The 18,065-nt window shown below is 41.5% G+C and overlaps 1 protein-coding gene across 1 annotated transcript; it reads left to right on the forward strand.

The window, feature by feature from the left end:
- The first annotated feature begins 16,570 nt into the window (after positions 1 to 16,570).
- Positions 16,571 to 17,704, forward strand: LOC147880956 (uncharacterized). The gene is made up of 2 exons (XM_087369981.1): positions 16,571 to 17,472; positions 17,613 to 17,704. The coding sequence occupies exon 1, from the start codon at positions 16,855 to 16,857 to the stop codon at positions 17,422 to 17,424; it is 570 nt and encodes a 189-aa protein (XP_087226107.1). The 5' UTR covers positions 16,571 to 16,854; the 3' UTR covers positions 17,425 to 17,472; positions 17,613 to 17,704.
- Positions 17,705 to 18,065: the final 361 nt, after the last annotated feature.

Genomic DNA, 18,065 nt, shown 5'->3' on the forward strand with positions numbered 1-18,065 from the left:
ATTTCAGATTTCCAATTCAGATTTTTCACTTTATGTGAAAAGGACAAACAGAGGGATTGTGCTTATAGTCATCTATGTTGATGACTTGATTATTACAGGTGATAGTGATGCAGACATTAATGAAGTGAAGCTGCTGTTGAAGCAGAAATTTGAGATGAAGGATTTGGGAGAGCTGCGTTACTTCTTGGGCATTGAGGTTATTAGATCCCCGAGTGGGATATGGCTGTTGCAAAGGCAATACGGTTTGGACATGCTGTCCAAATATGGGATGACAGGCTGTAAGCCTATCTCTGTTCCATTGGAGCAGAATGTGAAGCTCAATGCAGAGTCAGGTGAGCTTCTTGAAGATATTACTATGTACAGGCGCATAGTAGGTAGCTTGATTTACATGACTATAACCAGACTAGATTTGAGCTATGCTGTGGGGCTGGTGAGTCAGTTTATGCAGGCACCAAGGAAGCCACATTTGGATGCGGCTAGGCGCATACTGCGGTATGTGAAGTCCACATTGCATTATGGACTGTTTTATGAAGCTGGGTGTGCATTACAGGTACATGGATACACAGATGCTGACTGGGCTGGTAGTGTCTCAGACAGGAGATCTACTAGTGGTTTTATGTTTTCCCTTGGGAGTGGTGCCATCAGTTGGAGCAGCAAGAAGCAGCCAATAGTTGCCTTGTCGAGCACAGAGGCTGAGTACAGGGGTGCAGCAATGGCTGCATGTGAGGTAGCTTGGTTACGGAAGCTACTTGCAGATATGGGACAGTCAGTTCATGCAGCAGTTGTCATTCATTGTGACAACATTAGCAGCATCATGCTTGCTAATAACCCAGTTTATCATGCTAGAACGAAGCACATTGAGGTGCATTATCACTTTGTGAGAGAGAAGGTTCTAGCTGGTGAGATTGATCTTGTCTATGTCAGCACTGAGGAGCAGGTGGCTGATATCTTTACGAAGGCATTGGGTACCGAGAAGCTTCGCAGATTTAGGAGCTTGCTTGGTGTACGTGAGATGGATTTGAGCTTGAGGGGGAGTGTTGAGATATCAAGCTCTATCCCCGACATATCTCCTGGATGACTATCATTTATGTCACCGCCTATGTTAGTTGTACTCGTGGTGTAGTTAGACTACCACGTATGTTTTTGGTTTGGGTTCACATATGAACCACGTATTCTAGGTTTTGACATATAGGGTATTTCCCTCTTCTATTATATAGTTGTTGTGTGCAAAAGTGAAGAAAGGCTTCACCCTCCAACCTTGTGTCCTCTCTCTTTTGTGTGTTGTGAAGAAAGCTGAAGTTGAGTCTCCTATCTCTCTCCCTTATTCTTTACAGAAAAGCCTAAACTAGATGCAACAATGGTGGACTCTCGAAAGTCGAATCACCTTGAATTGATAGATGAGATGGTATCCAACCTATTGAATGATGGATGGGTGGTAGCATTGTACTGAATGGGTTTTCTAGCTGAAAAATTGCTATGCCAAGTTATGAATGTAAATATCATGGATACCCCCATCAAATACAACATTTTGATACAGTTTGACAAAATATGAAGAGGGGAGAGGAGAAGAGTGGAGATGAGGAGAGAGGGCACAGCTAGAGAGCACACCTTAAATGACTAACTGTACACTAGATTTAGTTGAAAATGTAGAATATATATAAACCCTTTTAGGGTTAGGGTTAGGGCATCTAACCCTTTCCTTTATAGCACTCTATATGTGTTAGTTCTATGCACAATATTATCACATGATGTTGAGCGTGGTTTCTCAACACCTTCCCTCAAGATCAACATCATGAAGTAGGCCTTCCCTTCAGACGATGATTTTGGGGAACTGGAAGAAGGAATGCGCATTACATTCCATCACACCCCTTTAATGGGAATGTCCTTCCTCTGCATCAAACCAAGATCTTGTTCACCTTTCTAAAAAAGCTCTTTACTGAGAGTGGTTTGGAAAAGATGTCTCCAACATTTTCTTTGCTATCACAATGCTATAGTGTGATGTCACTAAGTAACACTCTTTCTCTAATGAAGTGCTCTCTGACTTCAATGTGCTTTGCCTTGGAGTGATATACTAGATTCTTGGCCAATGCTTGAGCTGATTGATTATCACAATATGCTGTTGTTGTCTTTGATTCATCAAAGTAATCTATTTCTAACAATAGTCTTCTGAGCCATATAGCCTCACATGCATCTGTAGTGGTGAGAGCCCTATATTCTGCTTCAATTGAAGACAAAGAAATGGTTGGTTGTTTGTTTAACAACCATGTATAGCACCTTGACCAAGGAAAAATGCATATCCCTGTGTTGATCTCTTGGTCTCATGATTTCAGGCATAGTAACTGTCATAGTATCCATGTAACCTTGGATGACTTCCTGTGTATTCTATCCCAAACTATCTTGTACCTCTGATGTATCTCAAGACTCTTTTGGTTGCCTTCTAGTGAGACTATTTTGGATTTGCCGTAAACTATGCTAGTGAACTTATTGCATAATAAATTTTTTACCGTGTGATATAAGAGATCCGATGAGCTGCCAATAGTACTTGTCATTGACAGTAGGCTTTTCTGAATCTTTTGTAAGTTTGAAACTCTGTTCCACGGGAGTGGCTACAATCTTGCAATCTGCCACATGAAACTTCTTTAGGAGATTGTCAACATACTTTAGCCGACTCATAAAGGTGCTGCCTGAATATCTCTTGAACTCAATTCCAAGAAAATAGTGCATAAGTCCAAGATCTTTCATGTCAAGCTCTGCAAATAAGTCTTCTTTCAATTTCTTGATGAAGCTAACCTTGCTTTTGGTCACAATCAGATCATCTACGTACAAAAGTGCAATAGTAATGTCTTCCCCTTGAACTTTGTAGTAGAGAGTATGATCTTCATTGGATTTCATGTATCCCAGATTAGCAACATACTTGTCAATTCTATTGTACCAACTTCTGGAAGCTTGCTTTAAGCTATAGACACTTTTCTTGAGATGCCAATCCTAATTCTCTTTTCCTAGTTTAACATAACCTACTGGTTGTCGCATGTAGACTTCCTCATCTAGGTAACCATTGAGAAATGCATTCTTGACATTGAGCTGATACACGTTCCATCTGCTGAGTGTCGCTAGTGATATTAAGAACCGTATGGAATCCATCTTTGCTTTTGGAGCATAAGTCTCATCATAATCCTGACCATATTGTTGTGCAGATACTTTTGCAACTAGTCTAAATTTGTATCTTTCACTGCTTTTATCTAGATTGTACTTCACTTTGTATACCCATTTGTTTGCTATGGCCTTCTTTTCTAGTGGAAGGTTGCATAATTCCCAAGTATTATTCTTATACAAAGCTTCCATTTCTTCATTCATCGCAGTATGCCATTCTGGCTTATCAATTGCATCTTTGAAGTACACTAGCTTTTCTGTAGCCATGATGGTAGTCATAAGATAATAATTGGTAGATTCAACCTGAATTGCTTTGTCTTTTTGAGCATATGTCAATCTGGCAGGTGGTCTGCTTTCCCTAGTAGACCATCTGAGTTGATGTGGCTCTTCTCAAGGTGCTTCTGGCAATTCTTTCTCTTCTTCATCAACCTTTTCTGTGGATGAATGTGTAATTGGTGCATCTATCTCCTGTGTATTTGAGGTTTTTCATTCTAATTCCTCATCAAAGATTACATCTCTGGAGATAATGACCTTTCAGTTGATGGGATCATAAAACTTGTATGCTTTGCTTTCTTCACTGTAGCCAACCATGACGCATTTGCATAACTTCACATCCAATTTTCTGCGATGATCGTCATGTATGTGGGCATATGCTATGGAACCAAATATGCAGAGATGCCCAATGCATGGCTTGTGTCTAGTGAATGCTTCATAAGGTGTCATACCCTGAATCAGTTTGATTAGAAACTGATTAAGTAAGTAGTTTGCAGTGGCTATTGCATCTACCCAATATTGATTCAAAATATGCTTCTCACTAAGCATTGCAACACTACCTGCTAACATACCATTCTTCCTTTTAGCTCTTGCATTCTACTGAGGAGTATTTGTACATGTGAATTGTCTTTGAATGCCATGAATTCTGCAAAAGTTCATGAATGCTAAAGACATGTTTTTATTCCCTTTGTTTGATCTCATGACTTTGATCTTTCTATCTATCTGGTTTTCTACCATGGCTTTGAATTCTTGAAATCTGGAAAAGACTTCATATTTCTCTTTTAGAAAGGAGACCCAACGATATTTGTTATGGTCGTCAATGAAAGTCAAGTAGTAAAGTGAACCATTGATGTTGCGAATAACCCCATACATTTATATGTATCAAATCAAGAATACCTCGTGCTTGAGAGGTACTTCTACCAAAGTTGGTTTGCTTTTGTTTGCCGAAGCAACATGCTTCGCAAACTTTTTCAAGAAACTAAAGTTTTGGAATTCTAATTGCCATATTCTGATTTTTGAGCTCTATCAAGCTTTTGAAATTGGCATGCCCATATCTCTTATGCCATTTTGCAGAAAGTGGCATTTGTTGCGGTTGAGATGACATGGCATGCAAATCTGGTAGTGTAGCTAGTATTCTGAACAAGCATCCTTCCTTGATTGCTTTTCCTAGTAGCTGATATCCTCAACATTTGTCTCTGATCATGCATGCATCTCCATCAAAGATGACTCAGTAGTTGTGTTCCATCATTTGACCTACTGAGAAAAGATTCTTGTTGAGTTTTGGAACATAGAATACATCTTTCACCAATCCTTTTATACCAATGAAATTGTTCATAGAAACAATGCCTTTCCCTTGAACTGGATTTGGCATGTTATCTGTAGTGTAGATAATGTTGTTCTAACCTTCTAATGGTTTCATCTCTATGAACTTATTCCTGATGTTTTATCATATAAGAGGATGCACTGTTGTCGATGTACCAAGGATCCTGATCTGCTTGGTCGACTTGATAGCTAAGATCCTCTTGTGAATTGCAATTAGTGTCAAGGTACACTATATCTTCTGCATTTCCTCCCTTGCAAGAAACATGTTCTTAGGTTTATTTGCATAATGACTGTGACTAGAATGTCCACCATGATCATTTCCTCTTCCTTGAAAATTCCCTCAATTACTACTGGATTAACCTCCATGGTCGTACTACTTCTTGGAGCAATCTTTTTCATAGTGTCCAAACTTATGACAGTATTTGCAGTGAATGTTTGACATGTTGGTGGATGCATTCCCTCATCCTTGGAATCTTCCTCGATTGGAATGATTTACTCTTTGTTGATGATGATGTTGTTCAGGATGATGCTAATTCTGATTCTGACTTTGATGCTGATTTTGTTGCTTATGATGACCATTTTGCTGTAATGATCTACCTCTGCTTCTATCTAAAGCTATGAATGCTTGATCATTGGAATGACCTTTGTGTGTATGGATGGCTTGAGTCTTGAGTTCTTCACCAAGTAAAATTGATTGAAGTTCTTCTAGTGTCAGACTTTTCCATTGAATGGCAATACTCTAGACTAGATTCTTGTATCCCTCTCCTAGTCCATTTAGGATGACTTGAACCATTTCTGCATGTAATGTGTGTGTGAAATCAAATCATATGATATCTGCCCACTAAACAATTGGTAAATGTCTCTGAACACTCTAAATTCTCTTCACTGAACTATGAAATGTCAGGTTTTAAATAATGTGATGATGTGAAATAGCATGTGAGTGTTGGGACTAACTCTGAGTAGGAACTATTTAGAAAATTTTCAGCATGGCTTCGATTGGCTACTTTGGAGTTCTCTCCACTATGAATGATATAATCTACTCTAAACTAGATCTAGACCAATGACGATGAAAAATAAAAAAATAATTCCTTTTCTTTGTTCGTTTTAGGTGCTGGGTCTGATGCATAATAGATGTAATTTGTTCCTCTCAAGAATTGCAGTAGAGGCTCATTCTTCATCCATATGTTGTCTATTGTGGAACCACTTATTGTTGTCAGGTCATGGATTAGTTGTTGCATGTTGTGAGCGTGCGTAAAGTGTTTTAATTTGGTTAGCAATGTGCTGTGTGTGAGGTAGCAAATGTTGAAGTCCCCAACAACATATGTCGGGAAATTTGCATCAACTTGTTACAAGAGAGTGGCAAGAATGTGAATCAACGACTCTGTGCATGCACGAGGTGGCTTGTAAACGTTGATTATTGATATCTTGCCGACCTTAATGCACGAAAGCTATGTGAGCATACACATTACGTTGTCTTTGTGGCAACAGTCAGCTCGTATGAGTGTTATGTCTTCTCAGTAGTATGTGGCCAAGCCCAGGCCATCAAGCATGCAAGTGTGCTTGAATCCTGTGATAATCAGGTCTTTGTTTTTGAAGCATCGAACTTCCTACAGACAAATGATGGTTGCGGCTGGAATGCTTTGACAAGCTTGGATGTCTAACTTGTATGCATGGAATGATGATGTGTTGAGGGATTGCAACAGTGTTGGGTTGAGAGTTTCATAGAAGTCTTTTTGTTATGTTATTTAGACTCTTGTTGTTGACAGCCTTTCTATCTCTAAGAGTACCAATGTATCCACTTTTACATGTTTATTTTCCAAAGGAGAAGTTAGATAGAGAAATGTGGGCTCCCTAATCCATGAAAGAGAAGTGTACACTAAGCCATGTGACTTTATATATGATGGGTCAAATGCAAGCGAGTCCATTGACAATCCTTGTGCATGATGTATTGTCCTCACTTCAGCTAGTTGTATTGGGAATTGGGTCCTGCAAATGGTGTTAACGTGGTTTTTCCCTATTTAAAATTCACGTTGGATTTGAAAAATCGGTGTCCAAGAAGACTGAATTCTTTGATGAGAGTAGGGCAAAAGTGCATTTCTTGTTTTTTTGCCTGTGTCAGGATTGTTGAATTGAACCCAGATGACTCGTGGTTTTTTTGACATGTCTATGCCCTTGAATATTTCATCAGCTCCATTCACAAGGCCATCTGTTATGTCCAAGTTGCATGAGCATATTTCTACAATGCTGACTTACTTTAATTATAGATTTGAGTGCAAGCCTCTAGTTAATTTTGAGTCTTCTGGAATGTGTATTGTCTTGTTGTAGGCTCGATGTAAACGCGAGCCTTTTCAGAATTGCCTTGTCCCGTTTCATGTTAGGTTTATCTACATGGAAGATGTTGCCGATGTGAATGACGCATATGGTTTATACCACAGATTTTCCCAGAGGGCGAGGTTTGCAGCCTTTTGCTACGTCCTGACCTAGAACATCTCATGTTTTTCGTTAGATGCACAATCATGGTTTTGTAGGGTGTAGTATGTTGCGCCAATCCGTACCAAGCAATTCCTTCCTTTTTATGTAAAACCGAATTACGTACTGACCGTTAAATCTGTTCCACTAGATCCATAAAGTTGTGGATCTGTGGAGGCGCTGGCCATCTAGAGGTGCTGACGCGTCGTTTCTTCGTGTTTAGCCATTTTTTCAAATTTCATATTGTGAAGCAATTATAAGTAAATATCCATGTCTGCGCACGTGTGAGCTTGCATTGGGGTGCGGCGGTCCTTTTTCCAAGGTTAAGATCTTATTGCTCATTATGGTTTTGCTTTGGTGGTCACTGCCCCACCTGTTAACCCCCATATGAGGAGGACATGGGGGCAGCAGACTTGGTTGCGTAACTTTGAGTTATAGATTGGGAGTAAACAAATGGAATGGCTGCCAAAATTGCAAAACCTTTTGTGTGAGGTATGGCCTATGTATAGGCTCTTGGCTAGGCCCAATCGTGGGCAAGTGACCCTACTTAATGCTCGACCAGTTTGCCATTTGTTGGTTGGTTGATTTGGTCTGTGGTCAGCATTGACCTGACCAGGGTCAGCTGTAGAATAGTCTACTGAGTGGGCTTGCTTGGGGGCGCACCCTCACCTATATAAGGAGGGCCTTGTGAACTTCAAAAGAAGCTCCGAAGCAACACAGGAGGAGGAGAGAGCAGCATCTCAGTTAGCAGCCTTCCTTTTGCCAGTCCTTGCTAGACGTTTGTAGTTCTCCTTGACAGGACTTTTGCCACTCTAGTAGGGATGGCTATGTGTTTCCAAATTTGTGGGTTCATCTTTGGCAAGTGGCTACCACAGTATAATCTATTGAGCTCAGTAAGATCTTTGATCGTGTCGGTGCCGGTGTGAATACAATTTAGTGTTGTCAATAATGATGACTTTGTTTTTTGCATTGGTGCATTCAACTCGTAGTACAGGACGTTATCTTCCCACACTGAAGGAGCAAGTGCTAGTGTGGTAGGTTTGGTGGAGAACACCCATGCATCCTTAGTGGGGTTGGCTTAGCATAAATCTCCGCAAAAGATTACATCAAGGCCTCCAAATGGTCGCGAGTGATTATGCATGATTTCACGCAACCGCATGTCACATGCTAGGAAAGTATTAAAATGAACCAAAAATATTTCGGCAATGACTACAAGTTTGAGGTCTCTATATAGATGAGATAAATTCTACAACTCAGCTAAAAGAGGTTTGTAGTTGCTTGTCAACAAGGGAAGGTGCAATGCAGAGTGGGAATGTTGCAGGCAGCTTTGCCAGTGTAGGCTAGCAATAATGCTCTAGGCAAGTTGGCGTCATGTGGCTGCTGATGTGAATATTGCCGTAACAAAGCTTGGACAAGCAATAGCAAGGTAAATGTTTTCCCAGTTCCTTACATTGCCTAATAAAAAAAGGCACAGTGAAGGTTGCTGGGCCAACCATTTTTTCAAAAGGATATTTTCGATTAAGGCACGTTGCTCAATGTTGAGCTTGTGAAATTGCTGGTGGTATTCTTGATTTGGCAAGTATGCATATTGAGATGAGTCGTGCTTCTATGTTATTAAGCGTGTGCATGAAAGGAGTGGAAGGTGCAAGAGGCATGTTTTGCAAGTAAAATCGTAGGAGCTTGCCCTTGCAAATATGAGCTTCGCAAAGCTTGCAAATAAGTTGCTCTTCATAAGGAAAGTGAGTTGCATTGAACGCATGTTGATCCAAAAACTCTCATGTAGTAGAAGATACACCTCAAAGTTTTGACTTGAAAGACAAAGAGCCACAGCAAATACAAGGATACGATGGAGTGTCCTTAATTTTTTAAAGGTATTTTGCAATAGATTTTCCAATGCCCTCGTGCCATGCGGGTTGTGGTCATTTATGTGGTATGTTGTACACACTTTCAAGAGCAACATTGCATGTTTGGTTTGACTGTTCCCTTGAACTATCTTGATGTGTGCGGTAGATTTTTTTGGCTATGTTTTGCACAGAACATCCATGATCAGGGTGCAATGACATGTATTGGAGAGTGATTTCTTTAGCAGTTGCAGATGGATTGTTTGCTAGCTAAGTGTTTAGTGTCGACTCATGAACAACATCCCATGTAATGTAACATCATTTTGGTAGTTTTGGGAAAAGAGGAGAAACCTCTATAGAACTTGCATGTTCATCAATGAGCAAACAGTGGGATAGGCCATGGGTGCAAGCCAAGAACATCAAATATCAAGGTTGGACACCCACAACATTGCAACAAAGAACTTCAAATGAACACTCTAGCACTGGGGATATGTGGTTCAAGCACTAATGAATAAGTGAACGTGAGTTTGCAGTGATAGGAAGGAATCGCAAGAGCAACTGCAAGACAGACTCATGTGGGTGAACTGAATGTTCTAGTCCAAGCAGTTGAATCCAAGATGAGGTTAGTGTAGAGTTGCCAAGAAATACTGATTGAAATAAAATCTCAACGAAGTTGTTGTAGCTTAAGGTTGGGAAGAACTCAAGAAAGCAAATCAACAAATCCGTATTGATTGGAAAGTTTTTCTTGAAAATCTTTTGTTTGGTTAAGTCATATTTTTGAATCTCTTGTATTTGTTCCATCCTCGTGTATTCGACAAAGACTCACAAGATGAAATTCACAATAAATGAGTCGCACGTTGTTGCAAACCAAAATTTTTTGCAAAGAAGACCGTGAGTAAAGATGCACTCGCAAATCAAAAGTACATAGGAAAGATAGATCATGCGCTTTCATCAAACGTGACCAAATGGCCAGAGCTATTGATCGTAAAGCTGCAACTGAGCCTCATGCTAGAAAGCAAGGACCATACACGGAGAACACTGTCGGCATACAAGTCCAAGAAGGTTGATTAAAATGCAAGAAACTATCCACTTGCATTCCACAAATACAAACATGCACATCAGGACCCTCACGTAGAACAATGCAGCCCTTGAGAATAGGTACTTTGATTGCATGGTGTGGAGATTTGCAAGAGTAGCAAAATAGATGGACCGAGTCATGGCTCCTCACACACATTCCCCCATAGACAACGCACACAAACTCCACCAGTTGTGTGTTGAGGTTTGTAAACTAAAGAACACCAAACACCTACAAGACAAAATGTGCGTATAAATACTTAGTTCAAAAAAGAAAAAAACATATAATCGATAAAGTTCACCTTTTGGCCATAGCCAAGATTATAAAGTCGTAAAAATCAAGCGTGTTTTTGGCGATCATGTACGAACAGTTGTGCGTAGTGTACATGACAATGCCTTCATCATTGTACTCTTGCACCAACCAAGTCAAAACTGGTTTGCGCTCACCCACAAATGAAAGTTGTAGCACGAAGATAGTCAAAAAATTGTGTGCTGACTTTGTGCAAGGAAACTAACAACAGTGAGGGCTAGTTCTTACAATTGCACGGTCCTCATTGTGCGGACCATCTGCTATGATCACTCAGTGCCTCCTTCTACATTGACTCTAATGATCACAAAGCTTATGGTTCCAACGACTATTGAAATGGTTCCTTTTTGGGATTCAAACATCTCAATTGCCTTTGGACGAAATCACCAATGCATGTCTCAGAGATGAAACAAATGGTTCCTTCAAAGGGCTGTGCTTTGAGAATCAGGGTAGTAGCATCAACGTGCAAAGAAAAGTAACAACTCCCTCCTTCGCCAGGAGCTCCGGCCCTTGCAACAGCACCCTCCACACGATAAAAACACTCCGGGAGGAGGATGTCTTCGTATTGATTGACGAATGCATGGGGGACAACAAGAGTTATGGTCTAGCAATTGCAACGACTCGTGAAATTTGCTAACAATTTTATAGCATACTTTGGGTTCTTTGCCTTGAAGGTCCCATATTTCACTAACAACTTGCCCTCAAAAGCAAACCTATGCGGAATAACATTGGTCACTAGGTCAATCTCAAGTAAGGGAAAACTATTTCCTCCTCCTATGTAGTGCCCTTGGGACAGGACTATAGCTTTAAGCTAGAATGAACTTGAGCTCCCCTTGATTTCTTCTTCTGCAACACGTTGAGGAATCTCCACTTCATTGCATTGCTCATTCTTATATGAGGAAGACTTACTTGCTGCATGGCCCAATGAATGAAAGTTTCAAAATAATGACCTTTCTAAGGAGTGTTTTTTGTAGCTAATCCTTCTTTGGGTGGTGCACTAGAACAACTAAGAATTAGAGAACTAACAAAACTGGAGCTTTTGCATTCAAAATTTTCACTGATTACTCGTGATGGACACCGGTCTGCATGCAAAGCAAAGGCTGACATGAACTACATAGCATGATAGTGAATGAGCAGAAAGCGCAAACTCTCACTGACTCCTCCTTGTCATTCACGCCAGAGATTGCATCGTCAATCATGTCCTCCACGTTATTTAAAGAGATCCTTTTTATCATCTCTACAATTAGTCAAACAATCCAGTGAACGTGAAAGCAAAGAAAGGAAAATGAATTCGAATAGAATTGAAGTGTAAGGTGAACAAAAGCAAATCATGCAACTCCTCCACGATGAAAGGTGTTGTCATCCGTATCCATTGAGATAGGGGAGCCATGGCATTTGCCCAAAGATTCTCCAACTTGCTCACCACCAGCCATTGAACAGTAGGCAAAAGACTTTGACTTGCCTTCCATAACACCAAAACGTTCTTTTATCGTCGAATTGTGCACACAATCCTTCCTTAGAAGATGTCTTACCTCTGTGCAACCAAATCTCTGAGATGTGATACACAATCTTTGCATCCAACCAAGAAAAGTAGACAAAGGAATTAGCGCCTCCTTCAATTTTCATCAATTTTGCACCGCCACCTTTGACGTTATCTTCCATGTTTACAGTAGGTAGCCTAAAGGAAAGTTTGGGTTTTAAGAGCTCTCCTTGAGCCACATGTTCTATTATCAACCCTTGATCTTGAATTGATCGTAAGGGCTAGAGAGTTTCCTAAAAAAGTTCCTTCCAAGTTCTAAATCTATAGTAATCATGCTTTTCACTTGAAAAGCATATACAAGTTTTGTTCCCTAAGCTATGTCTCAAGCTCTACTGCTTCAACTGACTCCATCCTCGCTCCTCCTCCCATTCATAGCCTCAATTTCCATCCCCTTTCCATCTCGTTTGCTCCCTTAAAACCCTGCGTTAGCCTCATTCAATCCATCGATCTAGACTCTAATAATCTCACCAGAAACATCCCAGCATTGTCCACGCAGCATCAACAAGAGGCACCTCTCATTGACACCTTCACTTCCGGAGAAATGGCTATAGCCCAAGCGGACCTCCTTGTAATTTTTGCAACAGTGAGCCTGCTACAATCACAAGACAACGTTCCATGAAGCTATGGCAAACACGACTTGCAAGACACCACGACGAAGCCCAATCACCTGTTTTTTTGCTCATCCACACAACATCAATAAGAGGCACCTCTCATTGTTGCCAACGCTTCCGAAAAAATAGTTGTAGCCCAAGCGGACATCCGTGTCTTTTTTGCAGCAATAGCGAGCCCGCTACAATCACAAGACAATGATGTTCCATGAACCTCCACGATCATTACAGTTGGCAAAGTGGACTACAGGTTGATCAAGCATGATGAGCAGGACATCTGCCTGACGTGCCTTGATGGGTTTGCTGATGAAAATCCAAGGATGAACAGCGCTTGCAAACATTACTTCCATCTAAGTTGCCTCCTGGAATGGGCCGAAAGGAGCCCTTCTTGTCCTGTATGTGGTGAAGAGTTCGTGTATTATGACTAAACGAGCTTTGTGCTTGCGAAGGTTTACCGGCCATTGTGTATGTTGGGCAAAGGCGTTGCATTGAGATTATCTTCAGAACTCTGTTATGCTGATGTCAGTAAACTAAGCGGTTCTTCTATGCTATCCTGCGCGAAGACATTTTAGTTCCTAGTAGACTCTTTGCATCGTTTGGTTCAGAAGAACCAGCTTACGTAAGCGAGCATAGGGCGGAATGAAGCAACACGGCTAGTCTACATGGCTCTTTGCACTGCTCGGTCTGGGAACAGGAAAGCATAATCTACATTTTTGTGCCTATGTATTAACATTACGAGATGGATAGTGCATCTCAAGGGCACTCTTTACGGAAGCCACGAAGTCCAACACAAAATTCTAATGCAACCGAAGTGCTAGGGCTTGAAGCTTACCATAAAACGATCAAGCTCTCGTCTTTCTCCTCGCCCACAAGAGGTGCGTGGTGGCCAAGCATGGAGTATCTGGCGGATATATGATGCATCGTTGCGATGTCTGCTTCTACGATTTGCAGATGGTCGATAGGTGTTGCCACACGCAAAGAATCAACATGTGTCGCAAGTAGTTGTTCGTACTTAGGATGCAACAAAATCTACCCTTTTAACTTTGCAACTTCCCTAACATCGAATTGCAATGGCTATCGTAGAATCTCTCTCTTCTCAGCAAGGCTGCTGGGAGCATTCTTCATACCTGCAAAAATGGTGAGAACATCTCTTATAGTCTTGAATTTGCAATTAAATGGTCTCAAAAGCAAATCAAACCTTACGATACCTTGTTGGTGAAGTTCTTGAGCTCCATCAGAAACGAAGGAAATAGCACAGATTGTCCATTGCAAGGGTCCGTGTCTAGTACGTAGGATTCGCTCTGAAATGGGAGCATTGAGAGGAAACAAGACATTCGCACCATTTGAGCCAGCTCTGTGACGAAGAGTGCTGTTTGGAGGAAGAATTAGTAATCCAAACCGGTATATCAACCTTCGTTTGACCTTCTAGTATTGTTGTATTTGAAGAAGGCACCTTATGAGACTGCAACATATACTCGTTTTGACTGTTGGGCACGGAAATCGTTGCTAAATACCAAGGCTGTCGCTAAATACCAAGGCAGCTGGACCGGGAGAGGTGTTCCTCTGCTTGCCTTGCAGCGGCCAGTTGCTCACCTTGGAATTAGAATCGATCTGGGCCATTTGGTCTTTCTGTGTGCTGAGGCTTGAGTTCTCTTGTTGATCTATGCAAGCAACCTCCTCCAAGGATTATGATACTAACATCCAGCCATCTCTCATGAATAATTCATAGTCACTAGAGCTGGGTTGAGAGGAATCAAACTATATATAGTCACCCCACAACATCTGCAAATTGCACGTGCACCTGGCTGATTTCACCCATCTATCTCTTGTTTATTACAACCGTCGTTGTTGGAGGATGCCGTACGAGTCAAACTAATGATCTCATGTACTTTCAACGTGCATCATCTTGAGGAAACCTAGCAATGTCGAGCATTTGAAACCCCAAAAGAGACGTGCAATTTCAACGACCGCTAAAGTATCGAGATCATAGAAGATCGGCACAAACTAGTGGATGGACAAAACTAAGCTGGCTCTGAAATGAGATCACAAACAGGGCGAACAAGTTTCTCCAAGAATCCTCACCTCGTTTGTAATGCCATTGCAGAATGAAAGCGAGTAGGAAAGCTTGCAAGAATTCAAGATCACAAAGGACTCTAGCAATTTATATATAAAATTTTAATAAAAGCTAGACTAATGATTTGTTGTTCAATAATACCGTATTTTAATACTATTTCGAATTTAGACGTGTTTTTTGCATCTTTTCAGAAACTGAAGCAGATGTACATACTCGTACACGAATTTGGATGTTCAACTTGGAAGGCAAACACCCCATTGAGATTTAGGTAATGTGTCAGTCTCTTACATATTCGCGATACTCAATCTTGGCACTAATATTCTTGGCAATTCTAATCTCTGCGCACGGGGAAGGGCCCGTTCCCTCGGATTATAACTCTTTGGGGAAGGAAGCGCACCGCCTCCTCGCCCACACTATGTGTGGTTATATAAAGTATATTATATATATGTATATATATGTTTTGAATTTCACCTTGTTTGTTCACTTTTGCTTTTGCATATTCTAAATTCTTATCTGGTTCTGTGTTGAGGTTCGCAAGAAGGGAACACTTAAACACACAGGACATTTGCTCGGACCTACTATTGCCTGTTTAGTTTATAGTAAGGTATTTCCCTTTCTTAACTTTTAAAACTTACAGAAATCATATTCTTCGGTTTTCTTTCATCTCCTTCATTCACGTGTAACGAATAAGAGCCCCTAGATTGATTTTATCCCTTACAAATATAAGCCCTTAGATTGTCAATCACGAAGGTATTATTCAAATAGCGTAAAAACCCACGGGTAAAAGCATATCTTTGCTTTTTAAATGCAAAAAAGCAAAAAGCATACAATTTTGATATTCTTAGCGTACTTTTTTCATTCCAATTTAAAATTTTGTTAATTTAAATAGACTTATTATAAATTTCATAATTCATTCCGTCTTTCCCCTTAGGCGACCTACGACACTCTAGTTTCTTATTCGAGGTCTTTTAGCACCAGAACCACATGCACCATTCAATTGTGGATGGAATTTATAGAGCTCTATGCAATTGAATGTGCCGTTACGCTTGAGTGCTTGGACACCGAGACCAACAATTATTTTTCAAGGGAAACATATTTGGAAGAAAATGTTTTTCCTTTCTTATCGCCTATATAGGTTCACTAAGGGCCTTAGCACATGGATGGGGCTAGCATGGGTTTAGGATGGGAATATTTTTGTCATCATTACTCCCATCCTACACCAAGTGGTCTAGAATGGATTTAGAATGGGAGTAGCCACTTTTTTACCCATCGTGGACCATGGCCTCTAGACCCTGGCAGCCAAAATGGTTTCCCTTTTTTTAGGGATTCAAAAACATGGAAGGATGACATGTGTCCTTGTCCACACAAGGTCTTCACCTCTTAAACACATGAAATGATGCCATGTGTCCTCTTCCTCCCAAACCCATCCCTAGTTCTTTTTTTGTTAGCACATGGTGGGATGGGAATAGGATAGAAATATGCATGGGACCACTTGGGACCACCTTTTCCCATTCCCATCCTATTTCTTCCCATGTGCTAAGCCCCTAAGACCTTCCCAGAGGCCACGCCAAAAAAATGCCCACACGCGATGACCAGGGCTGACCCTAGTGCTTCAACTATGACATCTATGGCCATGTCGCAAACTGTTACACGAGGCTCCTCCCTGAAAGCCGAACTCCGTGGAAAATATTAAGGTCTCAATAAGAGATACATCTCACACCTCTCCATTTCAACCAAGCCAAAGCTGCATTAAATGCTTGAAACTAGTCAGGATTTGAAGCGAGTGAACAAAATGATTTTGTGGAACCATTGCGCATTGTCTGAGCACGTCACATTATCACTGTCTGTACGAATGAAGGCCAACCATAATTTAAGTAATAACTATATGAAACGAGAGGATAGCCAAGGGTTTAAGCAAGCAAGACTGTTTCCAAAGTTGCACCATCGAACAGTTGCTCGTGGCTGCTCTGAAGGTCTGCACTAGCCTTTGTCGTCGTGGAGAATCTGCAAGCTCATTTTCCTGTCTCGTGCTTCCGCTCCGTCTTCCAGCAAGGACGACGAGACGAAGAAAATAAGGGGGCAAGCATCTCTTTGTGGCCGGTTGCTCTCCCAGCCTAGTCCCTTCGACTAATGGGAATTCTAGGCTCCTCTTAGACCCAAATTTTAGAGGACCTCCTTCGCCTACCTTGCCTCCCATGTTCGGAAGAGGCTTTGCTACGTTCCTTCGGCAAGATGTTCATGCTTTCTTGCTGAAAGGGAATGCCTTTGCAGCAACAGAGCAGAAGCGTTCCAGACCTTCCATTGCTTTGCTCCTCGATCTTCGTGGGACGAGATTGGCTTCTCGGACGTACGTAGACGCAGCGACACGAAGGATGCGCATGAATGCGATGAGAAGGGATAATGCTGATCTAGAAGAGGAAGCAAAGAATATTGATTTATCTCCAGAGAAGTTACTGGAAAAGGGCACGCCAGAGACTTTTCAAGCCATTATCAAAGACGTTATCCCCGTGGGTTACTTCGTAAAGATGCCCAGTGGCAGAGATGGTTACCTTCCAGCGACAGATCTAGGTTTTTCGGGGGGAGTGGGCATTCTAGACAGGTTATTCAAAGTGGGGCAGGAGATAACTGTTCGCATTACAGGCACGGGCGGTGGCCGTGATATAATCTCTATCAAGAAACCAGAGTTTGCACCGCCCGAGGACAAGTTTTCGTTTCTTAGGTCCGCCGCTGCAAGGGATACGGGTGGAAGGGGACCTAGGTCCTGAAGATCGATGACAGTGTAGGGGAGTGGCGGATGAATTTTGGCGTCAGAGGTGAGATTTTGCAGCATACTCATCAGTTCTCGTGTTGCCTGATGAAGTATTGCACCACGAAGTTGAATCACAGAATACCGGTGGCAGTTTGTCGCTTGGGTTCGATTTGATAATGGCATGTTATCTATCACTTGGTACAGGATGTGTTCGCTATCCTGTATTCGCATTGGGAGTGTGCCAAACTACGTTATAAGTCTCCTTCAAGCTATCCTAGCAGAGCCATCGGCTGAGCAGTACAGTGACCGTAGTGTATATGTATGTATGGAGGGTGCCCCCAAGTGACCACCGCGGCAACCAACCAAGTGAGGAGCGACCAAGAGTAGCAATAGAAGAAAAAGCGGCTAAAAATCTCATCAAGGGCAAGTTACCCCTCTGTACAGAATCCCGACCAAACAAACCTAGGTGACTGAGCCCAAGATGAATATCAAGTTGACTCACTCAATAACCACTACACTCCAATGAAACAAGTGTGCCTAAGTCATTCGAGGTCTAATAGTTATTCTACTTCAACTTGGCACCACTCAAGGTGAAATTCGAGTGACATGGGGACCAATTGAGCTAAGAGGGATCCAAAGCACCATAAGTTCTACAAT

Source organism: Dipteris shenzhenensis, chromosome 31 (genome assembly GCF_047967505.1).
Source record: "Dipteris shenzhenensis isolate YYH24624 ecotype China chromosome 31, Dip_SZ_1.0, whole genome shotgun sequence".
In the NCBI taxonomy this organism is placed as follows: Eukaryota; Viridiplantae; Streptophyta; class Polypodiopsida; order Gleicheniales; family Dipteridaceae; genus Dipteris; species Dipteris shenzhenensis.